At 42.8% G+C, this 21,683-nt stretch overlaps 1 protein-coding gene across 5 annotated transcripts in view; it reads left to right on the top strand.

Annotated features, from left to right (window-relative positions):
• The window catches only part of 4930402H24Rik (RIKEN cDNA 4930402H24 gene), a 134,446-nt gene that overhangs the window by 8,672 nt on the left and 104,091 nt on the right, over positions 1 to 21,683 (top strand). For 4 of the 5 annotated variants that reach the window (XR_001782167.2, XM_011239473.3, NM_029432.2 and 1 more), the window contains exons 2-6: positions 9,474 to 9,553; positions 11,386 to 11,505; positions 17,671 to 17,795; positions 19,033 to 19,129; positions 21,046 to 21,152. Coding sequence is in view for 4 of the 5 variants with exons in the window: in XM_011239473.3 (XP_011237775.1) it covers positions 9,474 to 9,553; positions 11,386 to 11,505; positions 17,671 to 17,795; positions 19,033 to 19,129; positions 21,046 to 21,152 (529 nt within the window). In the remaining variant the exon portion in view is untranslated. The remainder of the gene's footprint in view (positions 1 to 9,473; positions 9,554 to 11,385; positions 11,506 to 17,670; positions 17,796 to 19,032; positions 19,130 to 21,045; positions 21,153 to 21,683) is intronic. The other variant, XM_011239474.3, reaches the window with a different exon arrangement.

The following is a 21,683-nucleotide window of genomic DNA, read 5'->3' as shown; positions in this document are numbered from 1 at the left end:
GGCAGGCAGAGTGGTGGAGAAGGAGCTGAGAGTTTTACACCCAGATCTACTGGGCACCTTCTCTAATAAGGACTGCCAGTCCCTTAGCATTCAAATCTATGAGCCTATGGGAGCATTCTTATTCAGAGCTCCTCCACCATGGAGGGGCTTGGAGAAAATTGCGATTATCATGTAGTGACATGGCAGGAACATGTTCTTTAGTCATAAAATATGTGTCAGTTTGAGTCATTTTATGGTTAGTGGTTTGGTCATGCCAGTAGCAATGCTGACTTTGTCTTACCTGTCACTCCAGTGCCAGACATCAAGTGGAAATGACTTCTATGGTCTTGCCACATGCCCTGCCTCTACCCTTTCCTTCAATTTTCTTAATTTTGCCAAGGGAAATAAATGGTGGCTGCTTTACTGCAAAGGCCACGTCTTGTCAACCTGCCTCAGTCCTATGGGAGCACATTCTCGTCAATCCCTGAAGTCTAGATTGATGCAGATATGGCGACCTTTATTATTCCTGCTGTGATCCCTCCCACACTGTAATATGAAGACTTTCAGAAGTACAGAAAAGTTGGATTCGGTGCATATTCCTATGTGTCCATATGTAGATCCCACACTTTATTGTGTTTGTTTTCTTATGGCACTGGCAATCAAGCCAATGCTTGAGACCAATCCCAGAGCTTTGTTTTGGGTTGCTAGGTAAGCACTTTGCTGATGAGCTGTGTGTCCATTTATTCCACTTTTGAATGTGGTTTGGTCCTCTGTTCAGTAAGGGCTGTATAAAAACACTCATACCAGCCAGTCTACCTGGAAGGGACGGAGATCACCAGAGCATCCTGGAAGAGGCTCAGACCACTCAGCTGACTGCAAGAGACACTCTGTGACCTGTGGAGTGGCCAGGGGCTGTGCAGTGAGCTCCAGGTTTCTAGCCGTTGTGAGCTGTCATCCATGCTGACAGCTTTGGTGATGGGCTATCTTTGAGTTATTTCTGCTCCTGTCAGGAACCCCAATAAAACTCACTGGTTCACCAAGTTGGACTTTGGTGGTTCCCTTACTGGGATGAGTAGACATTTGTTTGTCTACCCAGCAATAGTGTCTCTCAACACAACGGTGACCTAGAAGTCCTAACCCAACTCTACTCTCCAATTGCAGAGATTACAAGTGTGTACCTGTCACTGACTTTTAATTGACTTCCCAGGTTCAATCCTCATTTCCCTTCACTCTGCTGTCAATTTAGCAAATAGAATAATAATCTTATTATCTATAAAAATATTTTCTATATTATTTGATAATAACTATATAATTGTCTTGGGGATTTATTGCTGTTAAGAGATAACATAACCAAGGCAATTCTTATAAGGCAAATATTTAATTGGGGCTGGCTTATAATTTCATAGGTTCAGTCTAATATTAGCATGGTGGGAAACATGGCATCATGCAAGCAGACCTGGTATTGAAAGAGCCAAGAGTTCTACATCTTGATCCAAAGGCACCCAGGAGGAGACTAGCATCTGCAAGCAGCTGGGGGAGCCCGTCTTCCACAGTGGGAGGAGCTTGAGCACTAGGAGTGTTCGTAGCCCTCTTATACAGTGACACAGTACCTCCAACAAGGCTACACCTTTTTCAACAAGGCCACACCTCCTAATGGGCCACTTCTGTGGGCCAAGCGTACTCAAATCACCACAGTAATAATGGGTCCCTTCATATGTTATAGCTGTTTTCAGAGCACTTCTAATAAAGGCTCTCCTGTGAATGTAGGTGCTGAAGAGACACCTTTCAGTAGATGGTTAAGAGCACTGGTTGTTCTTGTAGAGGACTGGGTTTGGATCCAGCTCCAAGGGATGATCTGATCCCCTCTCCTAGCCACCACAGGCTCCTGAACACACCTGGCATACAAAAAGAAAATAGCACTTGTAACCTGAGATTTCCAAAAGAAACAACCAAACCTGTGTGAAAGAGTTTTCAAGGCTGCTGACTGATTTGGATTTCATGAAAAAACAAAAACAAAAACAAAGTAAAACCAAGACATACCATTGGTTCAATGTCTTTTTAGTGCTGTAGCATTAGATGCTAGTTTAGATAGCTTACAGTCTCTTTTCTAATTTAATTGGTGCCGTGAGGGAGACCAGTGAGTAGAAAGAGATCGTGCAGGTTCTTCTGTGCCTTGGAAGGAATGCACTGCTCGTGGACTGTGCTCTCTCAAGAACACAGGTGCAGGCTGGTTTTCTAGAGGTGTGTGTTCTACACTCTCGGAGGGAGATGACAGCCAAGTTGATGCCACTGGAGCTTTCTGCAGCCATAGTGGCAGTCTCTAGTTCTCTTTACCTTCCAAACTTGAAGCACAACAGCTGTCAACCTGAGAAGGCCAAGGTCTCCACTCCTATCTTTGAGCCAGTTCTCTGTGGTGTGCCCATGAGTGATGGCATTGTCATCTCTCATGCTCAAACTCATTCTAAACCCAGGGAGACCCAGGAAGAAATGATAGTATAAAGGTGGCACTGTGTAAGTGCGTACCATGGCGCTGTATCACCAGCCTGAAAACACTGGAGTGTGCGTGCGCGTGTGCCTGTGAGTGCATGTTCCTCTCTCTCTGTGTGTGTGTGTGTGTGTGTGTGTGTGTGTGTGTGTGTGTGTGTGTGTGTGTGTGTGTTTTCAGGACTAAGGATTGTACCCAGAGCCAGGCAGATGTTCTACCATTGAGCTGTATTCTCAGCTTTTTCATGTTTGTTGTTGCTATTTACATTTATCTATTATTTGGTTGGTTGGGGGCGGCATTTGCTCCAGCTGCATATATGGTAGTCAGAGGACAACTTGGGAGACTCTGTTGTTTTCTTCACTCAGATTTAATGGTAAGTGCCTTTAGCCCTTGCATTAGGGTTACTATTGCTGTGCTGAAACCCCATGACGAAAAGCAGCCTGGGGAGGAAAGGGTTTACAGGGCTTATGCTTCCATGTCACTGTCAATATTGAGGGAAGTCAGGACAGCAACTCAAACAGGGCAGAAACATGGAGGAGTGCTGCTTACTGGCTTGCTCCTTATGACTTACTTAATCTGCTTTCTTACAGCACTCAGGACCGTCAGACCATAGGTGGCCCCAGCCACCATGGGCTCAGCCCTCCCACATTAATAACTAACTTTTAAAGAATGCCCTACAGGCTTGCCTGCAGTCCAGTCTTATGTCAGGAGGTATGTTCTCAGTTGAGGTTCCCCTCTTTCCACTGTCCCTGGCTTATGTCAAGTTGATATAAAAGTAACCAGCACACCCACCCATGACTTCTAATGATGACAGCCTCCTCTATACAACTTCTGAAGGTGAAACTCTAAGTCATGGGCAAATATAGGCCTATCCAGGATATACCAGCCTTGCTCAGGTACTGTGAGCTACATGGCAGTGTTACTACTGGAACTTGGGGTGTATGCAATGTAGACACATAACAAACTATCATATATATGACCTTTGAGTGTAAGGATCAATGAAAACTTCAGTTTCATATAAATAAATGTTCTATTTATTATTTATGAAAGTACAATAAACTAATATTTTACACATACAGTTCAAAAAACATTAATATGAATAAAAGCAGATGTGCCCAGATGTCAACTGTGATTAATTCTGGGTGCTGGATGGGAAAGGGTGCTTTTCTTTGAACTCATCAGGTATATTCATGTGGGGTTTTTTTTGTTGTTGTTAAAAGTAAATAATTAAGCCAGGCATGGTGGCGCAGTCCTTTAATCCCAGCACTCAGGAGGCAGAGGCAGGCGGATTTTGAGTTCAAGGCCGGCCTGGTCTACAAAGTGAGTTCCAGGACAGCCAGGGCTACACAGAGAAACCCTGTCTCAAAAACCCAAAAAAAAAAAAAAAAAAAAAAAAAAAAAAAAAGCAAAATAAAATAAAATAAAAAAGTTGGGTGTGATGGCAGACACCTTTAATCTCAGCACTCTGGAGGCAGAGGCAGATGGATCTTTGTGAGTTCAAGGCCAGCCTGGTCTATTGAGTGAATCCTAGGGGAGCCAGGATATAGAGAAACTCTGTCTCACTCAGCCCCCAAAGTAAATAATTAAGTAACTGTAATACTTCATGGTTCAGTGACAGACTATATTCTGGTTAAAGATTAAATTTGAGCATCAAGAAAATGTACAAGAAGGGAAAAAACCCTAAATTTAGTTTAAACCATTTGATAAAAAAATATTAATCAGGATAATGTTCTACTTAAGGAAAAAGACCCTTTTCTTACATTTGTGTGTTCCCACTGTATTTGGACTGGACAGGGTACAAGTAGGAAAAAAGTCTCCTATTTTCAGTATTGTCTTGGCTTCCAGCAACAGTTGCCAGGGAAACTCTTTTGTGTCTTCACCACATGATCTGGTCATGCTTTTTGTCAGTGGCTGGTTATAAGTTTGCAAACCAAAGAGCTCTTGGTAGCCTTGGCAGGCAGTCAGCATACTGTCCTCACAGAAAATGGGCCAAAGGTCCGACTTGCAGAGTCCTTCCAGAGGGGAAACAACTGTAGGATCAATCCTGGTAAAAAGAGAATGTGCAGGGGCAGGCAGGGAAAGACGTTTATTCAATATTTAAAGTTATCTTTACGCTGTTGCTTCTGAAACCTTGTTATTCCATAACAAGCCCCTTCCTCATAATTTTTATTATAGAAACTACAAAGAAAGTAAAAGAATAGTATGATGAGCCCTTGTGGAGCTGGCCACATACATTTAGTTAGTGTCCTTGGAACAGAGTCTAACTAATATAGCCCTTCCTAGCCTGGAACCCTGTCATCCCACCAGCCCCCACATATTTCAGAATAAACATTTCTATTTCCATAAAGTTTTGGCATTTAATAGGGATTGTGTTAAGCCTGCATGTTAATTTGAGGAGAATTGGTATTTGTACTATGGTGGGTGACCACACCCCAAAACTCTTCTCCTAGCAACCATCAGCTGCCAGTAGCTTTTCAGCTAGGATGGGGACTCATGAACTTTCACTGTCCGTGTTGGGATTTCTACTGGCTTGATCTCCTGCAGGTAACCACACTGACTGAGTTGGCTGGTGCGGTGGCTGCGGCCTTTCTGAAGAAGCACTTACTCTTTCTGTCCTCCAGCTCTTAGACTCTGTCTTCCTTCTCCTCCTGATGGTCACTAAGCCTTGGTGCTGGTGGTGGTCGAGGAGCAGGTGGTGGAGGTGTAGTGGTGGTGGTGGTGGAAGATGAGGTGGTAGTGAGTGGTGGTGAAGGTATGGGTAGAGGTGGAGGAGGAAGAGGGGGTGGGCTGGGGGTGGGGTGATTGAAGAAGAGGTAGTAAAGGTGGGGGTGGTAGAGGTGGAGGAGGAGGTGTTGGTGAAGGTAGGGGTGGTGGTGGAGGTGGTGATAGAGATGGAGGTGAAGGAGGCAGTGAAGGTAGGGATGGGGTAATGGAAGAGGAGGAGGTGGTGGTTCAAAGAGTGTCCCATTTAGTGTCACAGTCACTTGCGTTGTCAGCACTTTGAATAGCCATGAGCCTCTACATTAACCACTGTCCACTGCAGATAGAAGCTTCTCTAAACAAGGTTGAAAGCAGTGCAGCTCTGTGTTGGTATCATGTCAAGATCGTAACACTGCCAGTCAGAATGACTAAGATGAAAAACTCAGGTGACAGCAGATGCTGGCGAGGATGTAGAAAAAGAGGAACACTCCTCCATTGTTGGTGGGATTGCAAGCTAGTACAAACCACTCTGGAAATCAGTTTGGCAGTTCCTCAGAAAATTGGACATAGTACTACCTGAGGACCCAGCTATACCACTCCTGGGCATATACCCAGAAGATACTCCAACATGTAATAAGGACACATGCTCCACTATGTTCATAGCAGCCTTATTTATAATAGCCAGAAGCTGAAAACAGCCCAGATGTCCCTCAAGAGAAATGGATACAGAAAATGTGGTACATTTACACAATGGAATACTACTCAGCTGTTAAAAAAACAATGAATTTATGAAATTCTTAGACAAATGAATGGATCTGGAGGATGTCATCCTGAGTGAGGTAACCCAATCACAAAAGAACACAGATGATATGCACTCACTGTTAAGTGGATATTAGACCAAGATACAATTCACAAACCACGTGAAACTCAAGAAGAAGGAAGACCAAAGTGTGGATACTTCTATCCTTCTTAGAAGGGGGAACAAAACACCCATGGAAGGAGTTACAGAGAAAAAGTGTGGAGTAGAGACCGAAGAAATGACCATCTAGAGACTGACTCAATTTACAATCACCAAACCCAGACACTATTGTGGATGCCAACAAGTGCTTGCTGACAGGAGCCTGATATAGCTGTCTCCTGAGAGACTCTGCCAGTGCCTGACAAATACAGAGGTGGATGTTCACAGTCATCCATTGGACAGAGCATAGGGTCCCAAATGGAGGAGCCAGAGAAAGGACTCAAGGAGTTGTAGGGGTTGCAGCCCCATAGGAGGAACAACAATATGAACTAACCAGTACTCCGAGAGCTCCCTGGGACTAAACCACTAACCAAAGGGTACACATGGTGGGACTCATGACTCCAGCTGCATATGCAGCAGAGGATGGCCTAGTCGGACATCAATGGGAGGAGAGACCTTTGGTCCTATGAAGGCTGTATGCCCCAGTATAGGAGAATGCCAGGGCCAGGAAGCGGGGGTGGGTGGGTTGGTGAGCAGGAGGAGGGGGGATGGGATGGGAGGAAGGGTGTTTTTCAGAGGGGAAAGCAGGAAAGGAGATAACATTTGACATGTAAATAAAGAAAATATAAAAAAGAGAGAGAGATAATAACACTATATGTATAGACAGAAGTATTTAGAAGGCAGTTTGATGACTTCCATTCAAGAAAGCAGTAGTAGTCTTTTTCCCTAGGTTCTGTGACCACCCCAGCTAAAGGATTTTGGCCAGGTTTATAGTGCAGGTGTGTGAGTGAGTGAGTGAGTGTGTGTGTGTGTGTGTGTGTGTGTGTGTGTGTGTGTGTGTGTGTGTGAGTGATACATGTGTGTGTGGGTGCTCAGGGAGCCCAGAGGAGGGCATGGATTTTGGATTTGCTGGGACTGGAGTCATAAGGAGGTGTAAGTTGCTGATGTGGTGCTGGGCTGGACCCAGGTCTTGGGAACTGAACTCTGGTCTTCTAGAAGTACTCCTAATTATTGTGTCATTCCTCCAGCCTTAAATCATATTGTGACACAGTAGTAGGCTTCCATGAGGCATTTTTATAAATCCTCAGTTTTGTTGTTTTGTTTTCAAGACAGATTTTCTCTGTGAATCCCTGGCTGTCCTAGAACTTGCTTTGTAGACCAAGCTAGCCTTGAACTCATAGAGCTCTGGCTGACTCTACTTCTGGAGAGCCAAGATTAAAGGTGTGCACCACCACTGCCGGGCTATAAATCCTTAGTTTTGACTAACCCACCCCACTCCTTTCTCTTCCCTCAAACCCTCCCACCTCCTGCATAACTTTTACCTCCAGTGTCCTCCCCTCTTCCCTCAGAGCACCTGTGTGCTACTGTCACCTCTCCCAATTAAGTCATTGTTCCCTCCCCCTCTCGTGAGCCCTTTCTGGCTTCTTGACCTTTATAATCATTATAAGTGAAATATAGAAATCTAAAAACCTGAAGCTAGGGCTGGAGCAATGGTTCTCTTGTAGAGGGCCTGAGTTCGGTTCCATAGCCATCTTTAACTCTAGCTCCAAGGGCATCCAGTGCCTCTGGCCTTGTGGGCGTCTGCATGAATACACACATAATTGACTTTATTATTTTTAAATATTAGAAAAAATGTACATTTGTGTTTGGCCTCTGTCTTAGTTAGGGTTTTACTGCTGTGAACAGACACCATGACCAAGGCAAGTCTTATAAAAGACAACATTTAATTGGGGCTGGCTTACAGGTTCAGAGGTTCAGTCTATTATCATCAAGGTGGGAGCATGGCAGTATCCAGGCAGGCATGGCACAGGAGGAGCTGAGAGTTTTTTGTCTTCATCCAAAGGCTGCTAGTGGAAGACTGACTTCCAGGCACCTAGGGTGAGGATCTTATGCCCACAGCCACAGTGACACACCCATTCCAATCAGGTCACACCTATTCCAACAAGGCCACACCTCCAGATGGTGCCACTCCCTGGTCCAAGGATATACAAACCATCACAGCCTGCGTGTCTGTCTGTGCAAGCGCGTCAGATCTCCTAGAACTAGAATTACAGACAGTTAGTTGTGAACTCCCTTATGGGTGGTGGGAATTGAATCCTGGTCCTTCAGAAGAGCAGTCAGTGCTCTTAATTGCTAAGATGTCTCTCCAACCCATAGAGGCCATGCAGGGTCTTTCTGGGTTTAAATTATCTTGCTATATTTTCCAGCTGTATCTGTTTTTCTGAAATTTTCATAATTTTAATTTTTCTTTACAGAGGAATAAATTCTGATGCATATATGTATTGCATTTTCCTTATCCATCAGTTGATGGACATTTAAGCTGATTCTATTTCCTACCTATTTTGAATAGACAGCAATAAATATAGATGTGCAAGTATTTCTGTTGTAGGATATGGAGTCCTTTGTGTGTATATTCTCATGATAGGTAGGCCATATGGTGGTTCTGTTTTTAGCCTTACTCCTCTATACACTAATTTCCATAGTGTCTGTAGCAGTTTAGACCCTACCGTACATATATCCTTACCAGCTGGTAGATAGGGGTCACTCTTTCTCCATGTCCTCTTCAGTACTTGTCACTTGTTTCTTATGACAGACATTATGACTGTGGGAAGATGGAATCTCAAAGTAGCGTAGTTTGCATCGCTAATGGTTCATGATACTGAACAGTTAAAAATGTTTATGAGGTGAGAGTTAGACATGGGGGTCGTGGGGAAGAGTCAGGCTTGACCATGAAATTGTATATTCATCTTTGGGGTTACTGAGAGAGAATAGAGGGAGACAGAAAGACAGTAGAGTCCATAGAATTGATTTGTTTAGGAATATATATCTCCTTACACTTTGCCTGAGTGCAAGGAATATCCCTTCTACCAAAGGAGTAATAGCTCTCTAAAAAGAATGTGTCTTCTGTGCTGAAAAATCTATAAGGCAGTTGTGTGGGGTAATTAGAGCTAGTTTATTTAGACCTTTATATCAGTTTTTGGTTTTGTTTGTTGCTTTTGAAACAAACTGAGAAAGGCTAAATTTAGGCTAAAGCAGTGTAGAAACTTTTCTTTGAGAATCAGCAAAAGTAAAAAGACAGTGGAACTTGTTGGCATCAGCTGCCTGATTATGAATGGGACCTTGGGACCATCTTCCACTGAGCCAGAGAGCTACTGACGGTTTTCATAATCAGTTGTCCAGACAGTCCTTAGCCCACTTCCACTAAATCTCTTTCAGAACATGGAAAAGAAGGGTAACGTTCTGATTAAAGAGTTAGGCACCACTTTCCTTACCTAACAAACCCGTTCCTCTTGCATGTACCTTTTAGGGACTCTCACACTACAGCACTCAAGAAACTCTGTTCTGTTACAGCTGCAGCCGACTCCGCCAGGTTCAAAGTGTCCTGACCCAGAGCAGCAAGTCTCAACCTGATGGGATCCTCTGCATCCTCGGTCAGTGCTTTAGGAATAAGTCTGTAGTCTTGACCTCAGGGAGGCACTAGTAATGCTGGCACGTAGGGTACGGAATGGGCTCGAATCTTCCCAGTTTTCATTCCTGTGACATCTGTTCCATCTTAATGAGGGTGAATATTAAGAGGGGTGGTGGGCTGGCGAGATGGCTCAGCGGTTAAGAGCACTGACTGTTCTTCCGAAGGTCTTGAGTTCAAATCCCAGCAACCACATGGTGGCTCACAACCACCCGTAATGAGATCTGATGCCCTCTTCTGGTGTGTCTGAAGACAGCTACAGTGTAATTAGATATAATAATAAATAAATCTTTAAAAAAAAAAAAAAAAAAAAAAAAAAAAAAAAAAAAGAGGGGTGGTGTTAGTGAGATAAAGAGGGAGCTCCCGCCACAAGCCTGCCTGCCTGCCATTGACTGTCCTGAAACTTGCTCTGTAGACCAGGCTAGTCTCAAACTCAGAGACTTGCCTGCTTCTGCCTCCCTAATACTAGTATTAAAGTCCTGGCGCCACTGTGCCTGCTGCAACCCTTTCTTCTCTTTTTTCTTTTTTCTTTTCTCTTTTCTCTTTTCTCTTTTCTCTTCTTTCTTCTTTCTTTTTTCTCTCTTTTTTTTTTTTTTCGAGACAGGGTTTCTCTGTGTAGCCTTGGCTGTCCTGGAACTCACTCTGTAGACCAGGCTGGCCTTGAACCCAGAAACCCGCCTGCCTCTGCCTCCCAAGTGCTGGGATTAAAAGCGTGTGTCACCACCACCCGGCTTCTTTTTTCTTTTTTTTTTAAGATTTATTTATTGTATGTAAGCACATTGTAGCTGTCTTCAGACACTCCAGAAGAGAGCATCAGATCTCGTTATGAATGGTTGTGAGCCACCATATGGTTGCTGGGATTTGAACTCAGGACCTTGGAGGTGCTCTTACCCGCTGAGCCATCTAGCCAGCCCAACCCTTTCTTTTCAAAACCACACAGAGAGCAGTTGCTTGCCTCTGATCCTTCCATCCTGCCAATAGCTGTAGTCCTCGGATGGCAAAGTCATTGAGAGACAGAAGTAAAGACAGTGTCGTGTAATTTCCTTTTGTCTCTGGTCCAGCCTTTCTAGACTAACCTTAGTGAAGGTTATCTGCAGGAGTGTGTGTCACTGCACCACCCCTTACAGTGCAGTCTAAACACTGCTTCTGACATTTGGGAAGGGCCAGTGGGTGCTAGTCTGTCCACTTGTCTTCCTCTTTTTTCGAACCACTTTAACTTGTCTTTAGTTGATCATATACGTTTTTTCATGAGGATCTCTCTGAGATCTGTTCTTAGGCTAACAAAATATTCCAAGATCTGTAGTAAATCCACAGAACACCATATTTTCTGGTTCCTTTTGCCCGTAAGAAATGCTTCATATGGGCTGGAGGTGGTTCATAGATAAGAGCACTTGGTGTTTTTCCAGAAAACCCAGGTTCTATTCCCAGCACCTACATGGTGACTCATAACCATCTATAACTCTAATTCTAGGGGATCTGGTAGATCATGGAGGGTGCTCTTCCACACATGATACACATACATATGGAAGTTCAACACCTATACATGTAAAGTAAAAACTGAAAGAAAAAATGCTTTTCAGAATTAACAGCCTTAGTAATCTTGTTGCTTAATTCTCCGACCTGTGTAGATTTTGAGATCCAAGGAAGGTACCTTATGCCTCAGCCCGTTTCTCTTACAAGGGGTCATTTATTTAGTTTTAGCACAAACCTGGTTTGGCCATCAAGGCCTTACTAAACGGGCTCTTACTGTATTCCATGGTATAGGCCAGCTAATCCTAAGCCTTCTTTGCTTTGCAGGAATTGACAGCAGGTACAATGAAGGCTGTAGAGAGCTGGCAAATTACCTGCTTTTTGGTTTGTACAGTCAGAATGCCACTGATTTTGAGAAAACGGGATTTTCTGAAGAAATTCTAGATGGTAAGTCTATATTATATTAGCAAAAGGTAGGAGAGAGTCATTTATTTCTTTGGACCCTTAATTCATGATTTTTTTTGAGACAGGGTTTCTCTGTATAGCCCTGGCTGTCCTGGAACTCACTCTGTAGACCAGGCTGGCCTCGAACTCAGAAATCCACCTGCCTCTGCCTCCCGAGTGCTGGAATTAAAGACCACGCACAGCTGTGATCTTCTTGTAAAAATTGTTTTAATTTTAATTTTACTGTATTGTACTATTTTGCTTGCATGTATGTATGTGTACTGTGTGTGTGTGTATGCATGTGTGTGTGCTCCCATGCTTGAGGCCCTTGGAGCCCAGTAGATGACATCAGATCTCCTGGAACTGGAGTTACAGATGGTTGTAAATCACCATTCACGTGTTGGGAATCAAACCCAGGTCCTCTGGAAGAGTAGCAAGTACTTTTAACTGCTGAGCCATCTGGACATCCCCAGTTCATGATTTTTTATTTCTGTGTCTGTGTTTTTTGGGTTTTTGTTATTATTTATTTGTTTTGAGACAGAGTCTCATATAGCTTTAACTGGCTTGAAACTCACTGTATAGACCAGGCTGGCCTTGAACTCTGAGATCTACCTGCCTCTGCCTTCTTAGTACTGGGATTAAAGACATACACTCAGCACCCTGTTTGTGATCTTTTAATAGGAAAATATAAGCAGAATTTAAATAGTCCAAAGCTCCACTAAATTCTTGCCTTATTTTGTTTTACTGTTTGAATAATGTGATTGGTCTTAAAATTGGCAGCCTTCTGGCCTCAGCCTCCCAAGTAGCTAGGATTATACCAGGTAAGATTTTATCTTTTTAATAGTGAAAAATAGCATTTCCGTGTTGACCTATTAAAATAGAATATTCCTATTGGTCATGGACTGGATAACGGACTGTCAGCAGCAGTTTTCAGAATACATTTATTGGGTAAATCATCTTTGAGACCAAAGCAGACATTGGTGTTTGGCTTTGTCTCTTGGCAGGGTGCTAGTTTTTCTTAGGATTGCCCGCTGCTCCTTTTCACGGAAGGTTCAGATCGTGTGCTGTTGCCAGTGAAAGCACTCTCTGCTTTGAGGCAAAGACGGACTGCTCTTGTAAGCTGCTCTGTGAGAAAGAAGATTTTATGTGGATCTTTAGCTGAGGAACAAGGGGCTATTGTCCTGCTGTCTTTGGGAATTGTTTTTTTGTGTGACTTTAATACAATGCAGGCTTTCTGCCTGCAGTCTGCCTTCTCTGGCTTGGAGACACTGCGAGCGTTGATGCTCCTGTGGGCTGTTGCCCAGGAGCTACTTCTCATATCGTGTACTTAGCATTATAAATTGTCTGCAAGATGAGTCAGGAGACATAGAACAAACAAGTAAGACTGGACAAGAGACTAGGCACTTGCAAGGCAGCTGGGATGCCATGAAAGCAAACATTCCATGTCAGATGATCTCACTTGAGTAGTGTGGTCTCAGATGGGGGGCCGTTTTGTCCCTTGGGGGACATTTAGCAATGTCTGAAGACAGTTTTGATGGCCATGGCTCGATCTGTGGCACTACTGGCATCTAGTGGGCACCAAGGCTGCTGCTGATCACCACAAAATAAACAAGAAAGCCTGTCATGCAGTGAAGAGTTTTCCTATTAAATAGTTCTGAGTTGTATCATCTTTGGAAGTTTACCTTGGAAAAGACCCCAATACTACCCATATAGTTTTCTTTTTTTAATATTTTTTAAGATTTATTTATTATTATTTATAAGTACACCGTAGCTGTTTTCAGACGCATCAGAAGAGAGGGTCAGATCTCATTACGGGTGGTTGTAAGCCACCATGTGGTTGCTGGGATCTGAACTCAGGACCTTAAGAAGAGCAGTCAGTGCTCTTACCCGCTGAGCCATCTCACCAGCCCCCATATAGTTTTCTTAGAGCTGTTCTTTTTATTAAGATCACAGAAAAAGGAGACTTTGAGTTAGTATCCTTTCTTCATTTTTTTCTTCCTTATCTTTCTGTCTGAGAAAATTTTACCTTGGAAAAGACCCCAATACTATTCATATAGTTTAGCTAGAGCTGTCCTTTTTATTATGATCGCAGAAAAGGGAGACTGAAAGTACTTTGAGTTAGCATCTTCTTTGGTTTTCCTTACCTTTCCGTCTGAGGTAAGCTCTCACTCTGTATCAGGCTGGCTTCAGATGCAGGCGCTTCTCAGCCTCTTGCTGCAGGCTTGCATGCACAGCCACCACTGTGATCTTCTTCAGGTCCTTTTCTTCTTAGGTTTTGACATTATAATACATTGTAACACATTTTCCTAACCTTTCCTTCATGTTTCTCAGCCTGCAGGTTGCAACCTCTTTGGCAACCCTCTGTCTCCAAAAGACATTTACATTGTGACAAATAACAGTTATGAAAGAGCAACAATAATAATTTTGTGGTTTGGGGTCACCACCACAAACTGTATGAAAGGATCACAGCATTAGGAAGGCTGAGAGCCACTGCTCTAAACCCTCTTATGTGGCCCTCCCCCTCTTTCAATCCTTGGCCTCTTTTTTCTTTAATTATTATTGAGCATATATACATACATACATATATACGTATATATGTGTGTATATATATATATTCCTATATCTAATCTCCTCAGTCCATATAATATTATTTTATGTATGCTTTCAGGGCTGACTATTTGTCACTGGACAGCCAGTTGGTGTGCTCTTCCTTGGGAAGAACAGCTCTCCCACTCGCAGCTTTTTCTCAGCGACCACAGTTCTGTGTGTAGGGTTGAGGCTTCGCCGGTTTTTCTCTGCCCATGTTGGCATGTCCATTGGTGGTGGCCCTGTGCAGCCCATGCTTGGACAGTCATGTTGGTGAGACTTCATAGATGCAGCTTCTAATGTTAGTAGGAGACACCATCAGTTTATTTTTTCAGTTTATTGTTTGTTTCAGATTTTGACTTTAAATTTCTTGGCCAGGAAAAGTGTTTCAAGCTTTTAATCCCAGCACTTGGGAGGCTTGCCTGGTCTACCTAGGAGATTCCGAGACAGGGCTAGGATAAAAAGACCTTGCCTTGAATAAAATAAAATGGCCTTTCTTTCAGGGGTCTGGGGAGATGGCTCAGTGGTTAAGAACACTGGGTGTTCTTCCAGAGGACTGGATCCAATTCCCTGTGCCTAGACAGTGACTCACAACTGTCTGCGACTTGAGTCTGAGGAGATCAGACCCCTGTCTCCTGGCTTCTCTGCAACTACCAGGCACACAAGTAATACACAGATATATATGCAAGCACAATACCCATATGAATAAAATAAAACAAAACAAAAATATCACATATAAAATAAAATATCTTCCCTTACATGCAGTGGTTTGGAAAGAATTTATTTTGGAAGTTTCCAGTTGCTACACATTTCATGATTGCAAGGACATTTTAGTATTAAAAATAAAGAGTGTGTTTAAATTCCCAGAGATGTGCTTTTACCCTGTAATTTTGCACAGGGGATACCTAGCAAATAAGCATTTTACTTCAAATTAATAAGGTCATTTTTAAATCCTTATAGTTAGAAAGTTAAGATCAGCAGATTTATGCTTCTAGGTTTTTGGGTTTTGAGGCAGAGTTTCACAATGTGGTCCTTGCTGCCCTGGAACTTGTTGTGTAGATGACACTGACATCACACTCACAGAGATGGAGCTCAGAGATGCCTCTGAGTGCCAGGATGAATGGAGTAGGCCACCACAGGCTTCTTCCTTAGCCTCACTGCGTAGAAAAGGCCAACATGAGGTACTTACTTTTCAAAAATATTTTTTAAACATTTTACATAATTTTAAATTTATTATTTATTTTAATTTATTGAGACAGTTTTTCTCTATGGAGCTCTGGCTATCCTGGAACAAGCTATGTAACTAGGCTGGCCTCAAACTCAGAATTCTGTGATTTAAAGCTCGTGCCAACGTACTGGCCGACCCTACCATCTCATCCCGTCCCCCACTCCTTTCTCTTGCTAGTCCTCCTGTGTCTCCCTTCTCAGGCTGACCTTACCATCTTATCCCCCCTCCTTCCTCCTGCCAGTCCTCCTGCATCTCCCTTCTCACTCTCCTGCTGCTGCCTTATTTGAGTTTAATTTGCTTTTGATACAGGGTGTCTCTATAGATCAGAGTGGCTTCCTTGAACTTGTGCTGTGGTCCTCAGCACGTGCCAGCATGCCCAGCTTCATGCATTCTTCTTTCTCCCTTCTCTCCTTCTCCTCCTTTGAGATAGAGTCTCACTGTGTAGCTCTGGCTGAACTGAAACTCACTATGTATGTAGACCATGCTGGTCTCAAATTAGAGATCTGGCTTCCTAGCCTCCCCAGTGCTTGGATTAAATGATTAAAGCCACCACACCTGACCATAATTTCTTCTTTTATCTGACTGTTTACTCTGTCAGATATCAGAGTCCATTGAGAGTATGAAGTGTGTAATTAGATTTAGCTAGCAGTTGTTATGATACATCTGTTTTTGAATCCTAAAACTTTAAGGTTATATTCAGTGTAGAGTATGTGTGGTGTGTGCACTGCCCCCCACTTTTCAGTGTTGATTACATGTGGCGTGTGCACTGCCAGCCGACTTTTTCAGGTGTCATAACATTTCTCCCTTAGCAGGAAGTCTGCAGTTGATTTAGGATAGGACCTGGGGCTCTGGGACATGAGGAAGCCCAGTGCTGAGGGGGGAGGGAGAGAGACAGAGAGAGAGAGAGAGAGAGAGAGAGAGAGAGAGAGAGAAAGAGAGGAGAGAGGGGAGAGAGAGAGGAGAGACTGACTCTTTTCTTCTCTCTGCACTTTTCTCACTCTGCCAGTTCCTAGCGTGGTCTTGTTAGAGAGAGGCCGAGTGGTCCTGCCATTGGAGCCTTGAGCAAAGCCCATTTCTCTTTTGGAATTATGACTGTGTTCATTTTTGACACTCAGTCTACTTTAATGTTTCTGCCCCATTCCATTTCCTGTCTCATGGCTCTTGGATTTGCCTGGGTTTCCTTGTACACTTGGGGAGTCACCGCTGTTGATTGCTGTTCTGAATCTGTAATCTGTTGTATGTTTCCAGAAGCTCATTCACTTGCCTGTGTTTCCTTCCTTCCAGCCTCTTCCTGTGTACAGAGCTCACTGCTCTACACAGCAAGTGTCCTAAGACTGACGTGCAGTGTCTATGCTCACAATTGCTTGGAGTCAAATGAGCCTCTGGACATGAATTTTAGACACTGGTTTTAGTGTAGAGTCCCTGCCATGTTGATGCGTTTCTTGATTGAGTAGTCATGTTATTTCCATTTGATTCATATCTCCTCACTGATAGTGTATTGTGAAGCCAGGTGTGGTGATGTTTGCCTGTAATCCTTAGGAGAAAAGGCAGGAGGGTTGCTGTAAATTCAAGTCCAGCCTGGTTTACACAGTGAATTCCAGGTCAGCAAGAGCTAGATAATCTAAAAAATACATACATACATACGTACATACATACATACATACATACATACCTAGCCAGTCCTAGTGGCACAGCCCTGAAGTCATAGCTGATTGGGAGGCTGAGGTAGGAGGATTGCAAGTTCAGTACCTCCCTGAGCTATATATTGAGTTCAAGGCTAGTTGAAGCAACTTAGTGAGTCCGTGTCTTAAAAAAAAAAAAAATGAAATGGGCTGAGGGTAACAGATTGCTTGCTGAGCATGTATGTAGTTAAGGCTTCATCTCCAGGAATGCAGCCAGTATGTCATCAGTCAGTAAATGAGTAACATGGCCAAGCCTGGTACCCCAGCTCTGACTATTGAACTTTGCAGTGCACTGTTTCAGGAATGAACTCTGCTCTTTTGACTTATTTTGAGCTTACACTGTCATATTTGGAAGGCCACCATAGGGGGAGCTTTGCAGAGGCACTAGAAAACCCTTACTGTCCACTCTTGACTATTGCTTGATTAAATAATTACCCATTTAGACTTTTGTTACATTGTTTCTGAAATAGCTGTATGTTTTGCTTTTGAAGTTTTGTTGTTTGTTTGTTTGTTTGTTTGTTTGTTATACTAGAAATGAACCCAGGGTCTGGCCATGCAAACTCTGACTTGCTTACTACAGTCTTGTGCTTACAGTGGAGTTACTAATTTCCCAAGCAGAAACTGCAGGAAAAGCTTCTGACAATTTGGTGTTTTGCTTTTTTCTTCTTGCAGACGTGATTTTATTGATTAAATCAGATAGTGTCCATCTGTACTGTAATCCCGTCAACTACCGCTATCTTTTGCCTTACGTGGCACACTGGAGAAACCTGCATTTCCATTGCATGACGGAAAATGAGGTGAGGAGAAAAGACAGGACAAGTACTTCTTCAGGAAAGTGTTGGTTTGGAGCAGAAGCCCCTTTAGAAACATAGAGCTCCTGTGTCTGAGCATGCTTACACAAAAGTGAATATTCTCGTGGAAAGCTTCTGCTGTGAGGCGTTGGGTTGTCTGCCTGAAGGAGACAGCAGAAGCTTTCACTGGTTTCTCAGCCCACTCTCCTGTCCTGCCTCTCCCTCTCCAGCCTCCGTCTGTCTGTCTGCAGGACGACTGCTCAGAGACTGCCCTTACAGGCTTTCCAGCCTGCAGCCTGAGGGCGCAGCAGGCATGAATAGCTGTAAATGTTGCTCAACACAGACTTGGAGGTTTATTTAAATAGTTATGGGATCTTACTGTATCTTTTATTTTTATTTTTCCTGTTTGAGACAGAGTCTCACTGTGTAGCCTTGACTGGCCGGCAATTCAGACATCTGCCTACTTCTGCCTCCCAAGTGCTGGGATTAAAGGGACATTCCGCCAGCCTTGTAGAATATTATTCTGTTTAATGTGTAAGTTGATTAGGCAATTTTTTGAGTGAGTCTAAACTTTATAGTTGGCAGAGTTGGGTTACAGTGTCAAAAGACCTGACATGCCTGCGAAGGTTAGAATTGTCCTAAACTTTGTGACGTTTATATCTGGGTTTCTTGGTGTCTATCTCTATTTCTGTTTCCCTCTGGGTCCTTTTGAAGAATATGACTATAAAGCAAATTGAGATTTTTCTGCCTATAATGAATGTCATGGCAGTTTCTACACAGTATTGATTAGGAACATTTCTTTCCATGTGCTTATTGGGAACACTTGGAGGAATAGGTTTTATCTCTTCCATTTCAGTCTCTATCCATTTTGAGTTGATTTTTGTTTATGAGATGCAGAATTGGAGACTATTTTTGACCAACAAATACGATGGCTTTAGGAAGCCATCCTTCCCTAGTTGGGAATAGTTCTTTATAAATGACATTTAAGACAGTCCCTGAGGCTGGTGGGGGTGGCTCACACCTTTAATCCCAGCACTTGGGAAGCAGAGGCAGGTGGATTTCTATGAATTTGAGGCCAGCCTGGTCTACAGAGTGAGTTCCAGGACAGCTGGGACTGTTACACAGAGTGACCCAGTGTGTGTTGGGGAGAAGGGGGAGATACAGTCCCTAAGAATATACATAGATAATGTGAATTTAAATGATGTTTCTCATTAGAGTCCATTTTTCTTTTAATTTTCCTTAGTATGAAGATGAGGAAGCAGCAGAAGAATTTAAGATTTCCAGCTTTGTGGACATGGTTCGAGACTGTAGTAGGATTGGTATTCCTTATAGCTCCCAAGGTGAGTATCTGACAGCAAGCCATTTAAGAACCTTGCTTGGGGGCTGGAGAGGTAGTTCAGAGATTAAGAGTTCTGGTTGCTCTTCCAGAGATCCTGAGTTCAAGTCCCAGCAACCACATGGTGACTCATAACCATTTATAATTATTTCTGGTGCCCTCTACTGGTTGCAGGCATATGTGCAGGCAGAACACTGTATACATAATAAATAAATAAATAAATAAATAAATAAATAAATAAATCTTTTTAAAAAAAGAAACAAAGAATGTTGCTTGCTTGGATGCTATGAGGATTGAATGCTCCTCCTTCCTGATGGATATTTGGCTGGAAAAGCACTTGGCCCCTTTTCACTGAGGAAAAGTATCAAACATAATGAAGCTTAGGAACTCTCTTATACACGCTCCTTGTTCATAACTGTGAAGTTACCACAGTAACATAGCAAGCTATCTGTGGTCAAGGAGAATTGATGAGGGATTTAGCACAATTAACATCTAGTCTGTATTACTTATTACTTATAGATATAATGTGTCTTTATAATTATAAATATTAAGAAAATTATAATTTTAATTTTAATAGCTATTTTAAAAATAGGCTTATGGGGCTAGAGAGATGGCTAAAGGCATATACTGGTCTTTCAGAGGACCTGAGTTCAGTTCTCACCAGCCATATCAGGCAGCTTACAACTACTTGTGACTCCAGTTCCAGGGGATCTGACTTCATGGGTGCCCTCACACACATATATACATTATTAAGATAAATCTTTTTAGCATATACCCTTAATCCCATTCAGCACTTGGGAGGCAGAAGTAGACAGTTCTGTATAAGGGTGAGGCCAATTATGTTCTACATAATGAGTTTCAGGCTAGCTAAGGCTACATAGAGACCCTGTTTCAAATACGCAGGCAAGAAAAAAAAAATGTTTACAGTAGCAGTTCTCAACCTGTGGGTTGTGACCCCTTTGGAGGTGGCATAGCGTATGTCCTGCATTTCAGGTATTTATATTACCATTCATAACAATAGCAAAGTTACAGATATAGAGTAACAGCAAAATATGTTTATGGTTAGAGGTCACTATAACGTGAGGAACTGCCACATATCTGAAAAGGGGTCACAACATTAGGAAGGTTGAGAACCACTGATTTAAAGGGAAAACCAATGTAGACTACAGGGGTGAATCAACAAGTTTATCAGTGCTGATATTGTAGGAAGGAAAAAACCCTGAATATTGGAATTATTGTTACAAAAAGATGTTTTGTTTGATACATGATCTCACTGTGTAGCTGCCCCTGGCTATGCAGACCAGGCTGTGCTCAAACTCCAGAGATCCACCTGCCTCTATCTCCCAGGTGCTGCTATTAAAGGCAAATGCCATTACACCTGGCTGGAAAAGAAACTTTTTGAGCCGGGCAGTGGTGGCGAACACCTTTAATCCCAGTACTCGAGAGGCAGAGGCAGGCAGATTTCTGAGTTGGAGGCCAGCCTGGTCTACAAACTGAGTTTCAGGGCAGTCAGAGCTACACAGAGAAACCCTGTCTCGAAAAACCAAAAAAAAAAAAAAAAAAAAAAAAAAAAAGACATGGTTTGGTAGTTTTCACTTGAGAAAGCTGATTGGCTGGCTTTGGATAAAAGAGCCAACTTTTGGTCTGTTAATAAACGTACTCACTAAATAGTACAAATCAATTGTAGTATAGAACTCTTTAAAAAAACAAAATGTAAATGTACTGTAGAGAAATATGAATTTATAATACTTGCTTGTGATTTAAATTTTTCTTGAATTTCACTTTATATTTTTAGTTTCAATATCTAACCCTCTTATTATCTTGGTAAATTTGTAAGAAATGATTCCTGTTTGACCACATGCGATTGGGTCCAACTGTCCGGGATGGTATTTGATGTGTATTGGTGTGTGATTCTTCCAGGTCACTTACAGATATTTGATATGTTTGTGGTAGAGAAGTGGCCAATTGTCCAGGCCTTTGCACTTGAAGGCATTGGAGGAGATGGATTTTTTACCATGAAATATGAGGTATGTATGAAAACTATGTTTGGATCTTGTCACAAAGCAAATGTGCATTAAACAAACCAACCCAAGGTTTCACTGTGCAGATCAGGCTGGCCTGGAACTTCCAGAGATCCATCTGCCTCCACTTCCTAAGACAAGGGACTAAGGGTGTCATTATGCCTGGCTTTGAAAGAGATGGAGTGTGCAGTGTTCTGTATTTCTTTCATCTTGGAGATGACCAATAAATGTCTTTTGAGAGAGGTTAATAGGTGAGAGCGAGTCTGGAAAAAGAGTCCTCAGGACAGGTTAGGAAGGATGCTCTGGTATGTTAGCCGTGTGCCAGGAGGCATCCATCTGTTTCTATCTGATCTTACCTGACCCAACAGAAAACCAGGCAGGCAAAGCATTGTCATGCTAGAAATGAGGACATCCTGGTGTATAGTACCTTTAGAAGCAAGTCCGGGGACTAACATCCTGAGGAAGTACACAGGGACTTGCCTAGCAGGCCCCCCAACTCTCTAAGGCTCTCTGTGGATTTCACCTTTCTGCCAGCTA

Source organism: Mus musculus, chromosome 2 (genome assembly GCF_000001635.26).
Source record: "Mus musculus strain C57BL/6J chromosome 2, GRCm38.p6 C57BL/6J".
Lineage (NCBI taxonomy): Eukaryota > Metazoa > Chordata > Mammalia > Rodentia > Muridae > Mus > Mus musculus.
This window is presented reverse-complemented; position numbering and strand designations above follow the sequence as displayed.